Raw genomic sequence first — 10,846 nt, 5'->3', positions numbered from 1 at the left:
TCTCAAAAAAAAAAAAAAAAAAAAAAAATTACATGGAACATCAAGAGTCGCACATGTGGTATGTTACTAAGGAGCTAGTAGTGTTTCTCCTCTCTTCAGCCACTGTCCACTAAAGCCACATTCCAAATACACGTCACCAAGTTACCACCCAGCAGATCTGATCCTGTGGCACCAAAATGCCTCAACAGTACCCAGGGGCCAGAGAAGCTCCAGAATTGAACAGGCCCAGGAAGCAGAACAAAGTATGGCACAGAGGAGATACTGTCAAGACCACTGCCAGGGAAGTGACCAAATGAGAGAGACAGAGACAGAGAGAGAGAGAGAGAGAGAGAGAGAGAGAGAGTGTGTCAACATTCTATTAGATCAAATATTACCTGAAATTACTGGCATGTGGACCCCAGCTTAGACACACTGACATAAAGACTTAAATGTAGTGGGATTTGTTTTCACAAGATTTGACTTTTCTCTGTGGAAAACATAGCAACAAGGCAACAGGGAATATTACCAAAGTTTCCCAAAGGCTTGTATAGGATTTGGAAAAGTTGGAGGAAGAATTTAACCCTAAAAGTTTAACTGATTTTCAAACACTTGCAAATATATAATTACAGATCCTGTGAAGCTTAACCTTGGTTGGTGTTAAATGTTAGCTAGAATGTCACAAGGTCAGTCCTTAGGGACAGTGTGACACACACGTCACCTTGACCACTAGATGAGTAAGCTGCACCACGTGTTATTTTCAGACTTTTGAAATCTCTGAAATAGGCTCCTTTTCTCTAAAGAAAAAAAGGGGGGCTGAGGGGGTCCACCTACACATGAGACGATCACCCACAGGACCTGTAATATTATTTGAGCTACTTACCAATGAAATCTACTGATTTGTCCAACCATGGCAAAATTTTCTCACAAAAGCTGTCATTCACAGGCACACGCAGGAAATGAGACTCAGGGATAAAGTCAGGCTTTGGACAGGTATTGCTGGCATTTAACACATAACCAATCCCATTCTGCTGCATCAGCTCCTATGGAGAGGAAGAGCAGTTAAAGTGACTAATAATATGGTAAACATGATCATTCTGAAAGAGTGAAGTTTAATGCGATGATAAAAATGCCCAGTTTCCTTGAAATACAATTCATTCAGATCAGTGAAGTCCAAAAACCCAGCAAAATGACATATAGACAAGTTTTAAGAAAAAAAAAAAATTAAGAACAACAAAGGCTATTTAAAATATGCTGGAAGCCCACACATCATTCATATAGTCAAATCTCTATTATCTTCATTACTAGAGAAGTGGAACAAAGAATACAAAAGAAAACAACAGTTTATACGATTTTAGAATATATGGACACACAACATTTTCTTCCCACACAGAACATGCTGGTTCTCTAAGATACAGTTCTAGTCATTCTTCTCACTCTAAATACTCTCTTTGAAGGCTGCACTTATTTATATAGCCTTAATTACCAGTTCTACATGCTGATGGCATGTGTGTGCATGTGTGTGTGTGTGTGTGTGTGTATCTCCTCTTAAATTTCCAACCCATATCTCCAACTACCTACTGGCTATCAGGATGTTCCACAGGCCCTTCACATTTAAAATGTCAGAAACTAAACATACTCTCTTTCTTCCTGTTCTGCCCCCAACTCCTGCCTCGTCTCTGTAATCCCCAAATTGGTTTAGGGTAATAACATCGACCTAGCCAGCTGAGCTCGAAAATAAAATGGGGCTCCTTTCTCTTCCCCATGACCCTCATCCAAACAGCTGCCAAATTCTTTTGGAATCACCTCTTCCATTGATCCTCTCCTCTCTATACCCATTCACTGCTCAGTAGCCAAGATAACCAAAAAAGTCACCAGGAGCTCCTGAAGTTTGCAGTGGTTTTCTCTCCAAACCATGTTCTGAACAACTAGAGGAATCTCTGTTATGATGAACTCCCGGCTGGGTGCTTTATCCACATTCTTTTCATTTCCTTGAGTCTCATTCCCTGCTCCTGTCCCATACAGCACCCCCAGCATCAAATGTATACCCGTCCTCTGTGCTTCTGTTCACACCGTCTCGTGCTTAGAAAGCCCTGTCCTCCTTCCGGAAGACACTCTTCCCACTCTTCCTACTTTGTGTAACCTCATCTATGAACTCTTTCCCACTGATGCATAATTAACCATTCAGTTCCCTGTCCTTCCAAAGTACTTTGTTCACACCATTAAGCACCTAGCATAGTGTGTTAACATTAACAGATAATTCTCATCTCCCCTGTTATGTAATGAAGTAATGAGTGAGATCTTGGACCGAGTCTTGTTTTCGCACCTTCAGCCCAGGTATAGAGTTGCACTCAAAACGAATCTGTTCAACTGACATCCATCCACCATTTAGCAGGCAAGCCCACACAAACCTGTTTCATTTAGTCATCCCCCTCCTGACTCTCAGGAGATGTTCCAAGCCTGGAATAATTAGTCTAAGCCATCTTGGTCATTTCTTCCTTCTCTTGGAATACTACCTTTTCTACAAATCTTTTCCAACTACCTGAAAGAAAATTGGCAATTTTCTTCCTATATTATCCTTCGGAAACATGCCAGTTCCCTAATCTCTTCATTTACTACATTTGGCACAATAAATATACTTTATTTTACATAAAAGGTGAACAACGGCCGGGTGCGGTGGCTCATGCCTGTAAATCCCAGCACTTTGGGAGGCCGAGGCAGGTAGATCACCTGAGGTCTGGAGTTCAAGTCCAGCCTGACCAACATGGAGAAACCCCATCTCTACTAAAACTACAAAATTATCCAGGTGTGGTGGCACATGCCTGTAGAAGAATCACTTGAACTCAGAAGGTGGAGGTCGTGGTGAGCTGAGATTGCGCCATTGCACTCCAGCCTGGGCAACAAGAGCAAAACTCTGTCTCAAACAAACAAAAACGTGGACAGCATAAATCCAGATTGTGTATGCAACCATCTCTTGTTGACATGACAATGTCAATAAACAGCTTTTGGAACTAGGTGGATTTCTTAGATTGGCCAACACCCTTCAGATATGCCAGAGCCCAAGTCTTCTGATGGTCTCATGCTTCTGTTAGGTTAACAATCAGGCTACGTAGATCTTAATGGTGTTTACTACAACCTTTAAACTTTTGTACATGTGCAAAGGTTACATTTGTTTTTCTATGTGTGAACCCAAGCTGAGTGTATCTAGTACTATCTGATCAACAACAGGGTACAGGAACTGGTTCAGGGTCACCCATGTAAGAACAGAAGTGGGTCACTGGAGTTAAATTAAATCAGCCTTTGAGGACTTTCTCACCAATAGTCCTTTCTACCAATGGTACTACAGATATGTTAAATTAATAGTAAAGGAAATTAGTAATATCCCTATCCACTCAATTCAATAATGAAGATATTACAGAAGTTTCTGAGAAACGAGGTGACTCTAATAGTGTTATATACTATACACAATCAAAAGACAACAAGAAATTCTAAGAGAAAACATGTTGCAAGTCAATAAGAACTGTCAAAATTGATTTTCCATAGAAAGAATACAACAATGTACACTTCTGACAAGTAACCTTAATAGCCTACATTTTATAGAAATTACAACTTAAACCTATATTAAGTCAAAAAATATTTATTGAGTACCTTTGTTAGAGACCTATTAATTATACAATGACACATGGTACTGATTAAGAAAATGATATCTAACATTTAATGAATGCCTACGATGTGCCAGGTACTGTATTAAGCATTTAAATGGACTGTCTCATTTAATTCTCACAACCACCCTTTGATGTGGGTTCAATTATTGACCTCCTGGGGTCAAGTGATCCTCCTGCCTCAGACTCCTGAGTAGCTGAAACTCTAGGCATGTGCCATGGTTCCCCACAAATTTTTTAAAATTTTTTTGTAGAGACAGAGTCTCGCTATATTGCCCAGGCTGCTCTCAAACTCATGGCCTCAAGCGATCCTCCTACCTTGGCCTCCCAAAGTGCTTGGATTATAGGCATGAGCTACTACATGCAGCTAGTAAAATATTTTAAATACAAAATGAACTGAGAAAAAAAATAATTTCAATGGCTTTATTTATAAAATTTTTAGCTTAAAAGATCTATTGATTAAATCTACTATCCAGATGCTACCTGAAAATTTTTTTGGAATAATAAGATGGGACTTGATAAATAAAACAAGCACAATTTTTAAAACAAACAAATGAACAAAAAAAAAACCCTTAAATACCAAATATAATTTGGCTACTAAATTAAATATCATAAATAAGTGCCTTCTCATCTGGAATGATAGTGGAAAAAGTCAGTTAAGGGGGAAATCATTAAAAATGATACATACATACTCAAAACATTGTTTTAACTTAAAACAAATAAATGTACATGAACACAGATTTCTGATGCAGGACCACAGCTTTTTCTTGTCTAGTTTAGCTGACTGGAGTTCCTAAGCAAATCACACCTAAATGCATCTACCACTTACAGTTTTCATTTTTTAAAGAAGAGCAAGAACTTGTAAAGCACTATCAGTGCCAAAGCCTTCTAGATTATAACCGTCCCCCAAATACTTTACAGCTCCCTTATTCCCACCTAATTTGACATATATACATATATACATATATATATATACACACACATATATATATATATATGATTCATCTTGTTTGTAATGGTGAAATTGAGATGGAACTATAATTATGAAGAATGAGTCTGATTCTTTTGTGGAATAAGGAGATATATATATATATGAAGCAATCTGTCCTTCCTGAATCTTTCCAAAACACCTAACTTAGGTCACAGAAAAACATCTCTCCTCCTTCACATTTCACTGGTGTATATCATATTTTAATTAACATACATAATTATAATAACAAGTCCAGTGGCCTAAACAAGTTCAAGAACAAACACAAATGATTCTTGTTAAGTATGCTATTCAGATGGTGGAGGCAGACGTGCTACAGCAAAGAGCCTACTCATGCAGCAGGCATTCACCTGCCAAAGGCATGGGGAAGAGATGAAGTGGAATCTCTGGAGTTGGTTAAGAAAGTTTCTGAAGTTTCATATAACTGTTGTTAGTTTGCTCTCTTGATTTTTTTTAGATATATTTTTTAACAAATTTCCATACAAACAGCTGGGAGGGGATCTTAATTTTTTGTGTTTTTAAGAGAGGGTCCCACCATGTGGTCCAGGCTAACCTCGAACTCCTGGATTTGAGTGATTCTCCCGTCTCAGCCTCCCGAGTAGCAGGGATTATAGGCGTGTGCCACCACACCTGATTCATCTTTTTGTTTGTAATGGTGAAACTAAGATGGAACTATAATTATGAAGAATGATTCTTTTGTGGAATAAGGATTGCTTTTATTTATAGATACATGTCAATGACTTCTTACTAAATTATAAAGAGATATTTATATAATTCATTCAGTTTAGTTTCAGCATGTTGTATAAAACATACACAGCTGAGTATTTACTCTGTCCTACAATTAAACATCACAATCTTTAAGCTTCTAGAGAGCAGTCATCATATGCTGTTAAATATTTAGCTCAACTTTGTGCTAAGTCTGCAAATACACACTTTCTACTGATTAGATAATCCTTTTTCACCGGCCTTCAAAGATCCTTCCAACACCGTGGCCTCACAGTTCTTTGAACTCCTCATCTTGGCCACTCACTCCCATGAGAGCTAGCCTGGTCTCTGTCACTGCCAATAACCACAAACCCTCCATAAGCTTGATTTCATGCACCCTACTCTTGGATGACTCTTCCACTTTCCAGCTCACTCTCTCTTACGCTACACTACACCCAGAATCTCAACCCCTGCAGGAGGACCTACAGTCTGATGATCTATCAATTGTCTCTGTCCTTCATCCCCATGATGTCTGCCTTCCTTGCCCAGCGTAAATTCTATCATCAGTTATTACAATCACTCCTCTCCTTTTACCCTAACTTCCTCTGCCCTCGTCAATGGTTTGTACTCACTTGGCAAGATTACAACCTTAGTTAAATCTAGTTCTCCACCTAGTCAGCACTGCCCATACCACTGAACATGGCCAGAGAAAAACACTCCACAATGCTACCTGATCTCACTTTCAATTCATACTCCTCAGCAATCACTGTATTTCCCCAGTCCATTCACTTTTTCTCTTTCCCATTTGCCATTCTATCCATTTCCCTTTCTCTTCAAACTCTATGTCCCCACTCATCCTCACTCATAGCTGAAGAACGATCTTGCTTCCTACTACAATGGAAAAATCGAAACAGTCAGAAGCAAATTTTGATAGACTTCCATCACCACATTTACCCATCTCCCAGCAAATGCACCTAGATACTCTGCCTTCCCACCTGTTGTTCTGGATGAACTGTCCACACTCGTAAGGCCAATCCCTCTGCTTGCTAAATAAATTCATCCCCTCTTGCTCAAGAACATAGCTTTGTGATTCTCCTTTCTTCTACATCAATTTTCCACTGCACAGGATCATTCTTCCTACCTGCAATCAAACAAACCACTATTTCTCCCACCTTAAAAATATCTCCTCTCAGCTTCGCTTCTCCCTCCAGTCACTACCCCATATCTTTGTTCCTTCAAAGTCCTTGAAAGAACCGCTCTACTTGGTATCTCCAACTCCACTCCTCCTGTTACCTCCTGAACCCACTCCATTTAGGCTTTCACCCCCAACACTCTACCAAAACTGCTCCATGATCACCAGGGATAGTGATGTTGCTAAATCCAATGACCAATTCTCAGTCTTAATCTTCCTTGACCTAAAGTACTACTTGGCACACTTGACTGCTCCTTCCTCCTGGAAAATACATTGTTTATTTGCCTTCCTGATTATTTGATTTCCTTCCTTCCTCAATATTTACTTCTGAATATTCTTTGTTGGGTCATTTTCAACTCCCCAGACTTTCAGGGTGGGAGTGCTCACGGCTCAATCTTTTTCTCGTCTATATTTTGCCTCTTAGTAATTATCTGATCCCCTCTTAAGTACTGTCTGTACGTTAATGACTCCCACCTTTATACCTCCTCCCTCAGGGATCCCCCTGCCCCATTCATACATCCGTCTGTCTACTCAACATCTCCACTTGGAAGTATAACAGGCATTTCGAAAACTCAGCATGTCCAGAACTGACTCCTGCTCTTCCTACAGACTCCATCTCAGTTAACGGCAACTGCATCTCCCAGTCTCCTTGACACCTCTTTTTCACACACCCCTACCATCCAATCCTATTGGATGTACCTTCAAAATAGAGCCCAAATCCCACCATTACTGCCACCTTGACTCCAACGCACTACCAGGGAGCCTCCTAACCGGCCTTCCTGCTTCTCTCCAGTAGGAAATTCAGCCTGTTTTCAACACAAACGCTAAAGTGATCCTAACAATGTAAGTCAGATTACGTTGCTCCTCTGCTTGGAACCTTCCAATGACTCCCTCTGAACTCTCTTTCTCAGAGTAAAAGCTCCTGTCTTTACAAGGCCTACGTAGAAGTCTTGTATTGTCCGGATCTGCTCCCATTACCTCTCTGAAGACACTCTCCCATGCTCACTCTGCTCCAGCCACACTGGCCTCGCTCTTCCTTTAGCATACCACGTGTGTTTCGCCTTGGTAGCTTCTTCTGCCTGTACTGCTCTTCCTCCAGGTATTCAAATGGCTCACTCTTTGACCTCCTTGGAGTGTTTGTTCAAATGCCTCTATCTCAATGAGGACTACTTTGATCACCCATTTAATTACAACCCACACCTCACAGGTATTCCCCAGCCCTCTTACCCTGCTTTCTTCATAGCACTCATACTGTACTATACTATGTAATTTACCTATTTATTATGCTTCCTATCAAGTTTCTTTCTCCTAGGATGTAAGCTAATGAAAGCAAAGATTGTTGTCTCATTTACTGGTGTACCCCAGCACCTAGAACACTGTTTGGCACATGGCAGAGGCTCAATAAACATTTGTTGGGTGAATACATGAAGGAACCCTTATCCCTGAAGCTGACTAAAATCAGTATCTAGTAACTGGTTTATTAGCATCTTCTAATGAGAAATCTTCATATGCGTTCCTTGTACATTTTCATTTTACAAGTCACTGTAAAATATCATTAACTTACATTCCATTCATTTCATAATTTATGAGACTATTTTTCCTGGGTTGAAAATTTTAGTTTCTCAAATTCATAAACGGAAGATTTTCTGAGTAAATTAACACAGTAAATTAATCTGTGTTTACTTAATTTTTAAGGACATGTACATTTCATACAAGTTGCCCTGGTTACAAATTAGGATATAACTATTTTGAAAAATAATCACCAAGGGCTTACTACACATCAAGGTACTCTGGGGCATAAAAAAGCAAGTGTTCCCACTGAGGGATGAATAGTCTACTAGCAAATGTAAGACAGTTGCACAAATAATGATGATACAAAAAGGTATCCGATGAATATAATGTAGCAGGATAAACAAAATGGCATTGGAAAACAGGAGTAAAAACAAAGGGAAGCATTCTGAGAAGACTATTTATAATGGGAACTAAAACTGTCAGCTGAAGCTCAGATGGCGGTAGAGGCATTCCAGATGGGTATAGAAAATGAATGGGCCGGGCGCAGTGGCTCAAGCCTGTAATCCCAGCACTTTGGGAGGCCGAGACGGGCGGATCACGAGGTCAGGAGATCCAGACCATCCTGGCTAACACGGTGAAACCCCATCTCTACTAAAAAATACAAAAAAGTTAGCCAGGCGAGGTGGCGGGCGCCTGTAGTCCCAGTTACTCGGGAGGCTGAGGCAGGAGAATGGCATAAACCCGGGAGGCGGAGCTTGCAGTGAGCTGAGATCCGGCCACTGCACTCCAGCCTGGGAGACAGAGCGAGACTCCGTCCCAAAAAAAAAAAAAAAAAGAAATGAATGAAGACCAAGGACAGGACAGAAATATCTGGGGTGCACTCACTAGGCGTGTCCAGACATTGAAAGAGGATGAGCAGAGGAAGAGAACAGGAGAGGTAAGAACTAAAAAGGTGGTATTAGGTCCTAGAGGGGTCTTAAATATCAAGCTAAAGAGTTTTACTGCCAAGCTACAGAACTTTATCAAATGCCATACTGAGAAGACTGATTGATTTACTAAAGCAAACTCCTAAAGGATCTCTTCTTATAAACAATTCATTAGTGGTTAGTGTGGAATCTCAGTGTGGCAGGGAATAAAGTAAAGTACATGGGTAGTGGCCCCAGAAAAACCAGAGCACAGCCCAGCGCATTACCACTCATCGCCTGGGGTGATCTTGGGAAGGTTACCTAACCTCCGGTAGCTTTAATTTCCTCACCTGTAAAATAGGGCTAATGATGTGTATTTTGTAAAGCCAGTATGAGGACACATAATATAGAGTCTCCTAAAATGTTAGCTCTCTTATTTTACCTTAAAAATTGCTTGTAAATTGTATGGTATGTGAATTATATCTCAATAAAGCCATTACAAAAAAAAAGAAAAAAGCCCATGATGTGTATTTTTCACTAATCCAAACTATCCTTTCTCCTAATTGGTGTTAAGTAGGGAAATTACACTGAATACAGCAGGTGAGGTTCATCTACAAAGTGGAAGACATAACCCCCCGACGGATTTAAAAAAATGATTCTACTTTCAACACACAGTTGAGTAAACTTTCAAAAATGATTATCTGTGAATCAAGAAAAATTTAATTTTATTACTATGATTTCCATTCACAACTTTTCTCCCTTTAAAACTTTCTCTCTCCTAACCCTGAAATAAACTTTCTCCTGTAGTCAGAATAATTTCTAAATATGAGTTCTATGATCTGTTGATGCAGACTGTGAAGTAATATAGAGAGAACAGATTAATATATGTCCTTAATGAAACTGCTCTGTTTGGTCAAATTCTCTATGTTCAGTGAGGCTGAGGACAGAGATCTCATTAAATAACCACAGGCACTGCAATTCTAGATAAAAGAATTGTAATTTTTCTTTCTGAAGTCAATTCCATGACTAATTTTGCATGTGCCCACCCATTTGACTTCAAAACTGGCCTCAAGTCCTATTAACTCCATCAAGCCTTCCTCAAACAACAAAATGCACTGTATCCACTACTCACCCTGGTATGCTACATAGTCTACCCTAAGATGACAGTGACAAGTGTCCCTATAAACCAGGAACTGTGCTTGGCATATGCCATTTCATTTGAATGTTACATGAACACCAGGAGGCCAGAGTTATAATGGCATGTAGGTAAAGAAACTGAGATGCAGTAACAGCTAAAGTGATACAGCTGGTAAGGTGGAGAACTGGGATGCAAAACTGCCCACCCCCAAAGTTGGCTCTCAACCATTATGCTGTGCTGCCTCTGTGTTGGGAGGGACACTGTAGTCACCTTGTCATGTGGATTGTTGTTTAATGAATAGGTCTTGCCTAACCAACCCACTTGAACACTGTATGGTGTTCTACACACAGTGACATAATAGACATTGAAGAAATATTTTACTGATTATTTTGACAGCCTTTTGTGTTCCTAGATCATATATTTCCACTGGAAATCCTGAAAGCATTCTTAGCCTATATTGTGTTTAGGCTATTTGTTGCCTAACTCTTCTAAGAAAACAACAGAGAAAGGAGCAGTCTTCCTACTGCACACCAAGGAGAATAAGAAAGCCTAGGAAAACCAATTTTGCATGTTAAGAGGCTGAAATAAGAAGCTACACAAAGAATGTTGACAGCAGATTATTGAAATGCGGAAGGAGCGGGCAACAGAGCTCCTTTAGAAAAGAAGCTGCAAGGCCGGGCGCGGTGGCTCACGCTTGTAATCCCAGCACTTTGGGAGGCCGAGGCAGGTGGATCACCTGAGGTCGGGAGTTCAAGACCAGCCTGACCA

At 40.1% G+C, this 10,846-nt stretch overlaps 1 protein-coding gene across 1 annotated transcript in view; it reads right to left on the bottom strand.

Annotated features, from left to right (window-relative positions):
* The window catches only part of DUSP16 (dual specificity phosphatase 16), a 101,036-nt gene that overhangs the window by 12,588 nt on the left and 77,602 nt on the right, over positions 1-10,846 (bottom strand). Inside the window, exon 5 of the mRNA XM_011993638.1 lies at positions 860-1,019. Within this exon, the coding sequence (XP_011849028.1) occupies positions 860-1,019 (160 nt within the window). The remainder of the gene's footprint in view (positions 1-859; positions 1,020-10,846) is intronic.

Source organism: Mandrillus leucophaeus, unplaced genomic scaffold, assembly GCF_000951045.1.
Source record: "Mandrillus leucophaeus isolate KB7577 unplaced genomic scaffold, Mleu.le_1.0 Scaffold431, whole genome shotgun sequence".
NCBI lineage: Eukaryota > Metazoa > Chordata > Mammalia > Primates > Cercopithecidae > Mandrillus > Mandrillus leucophaeus.
Note: the sequence above shows the minus strand (reverse complement) of the source record. Positions and strands in the feature narration are given on the sequence as shown.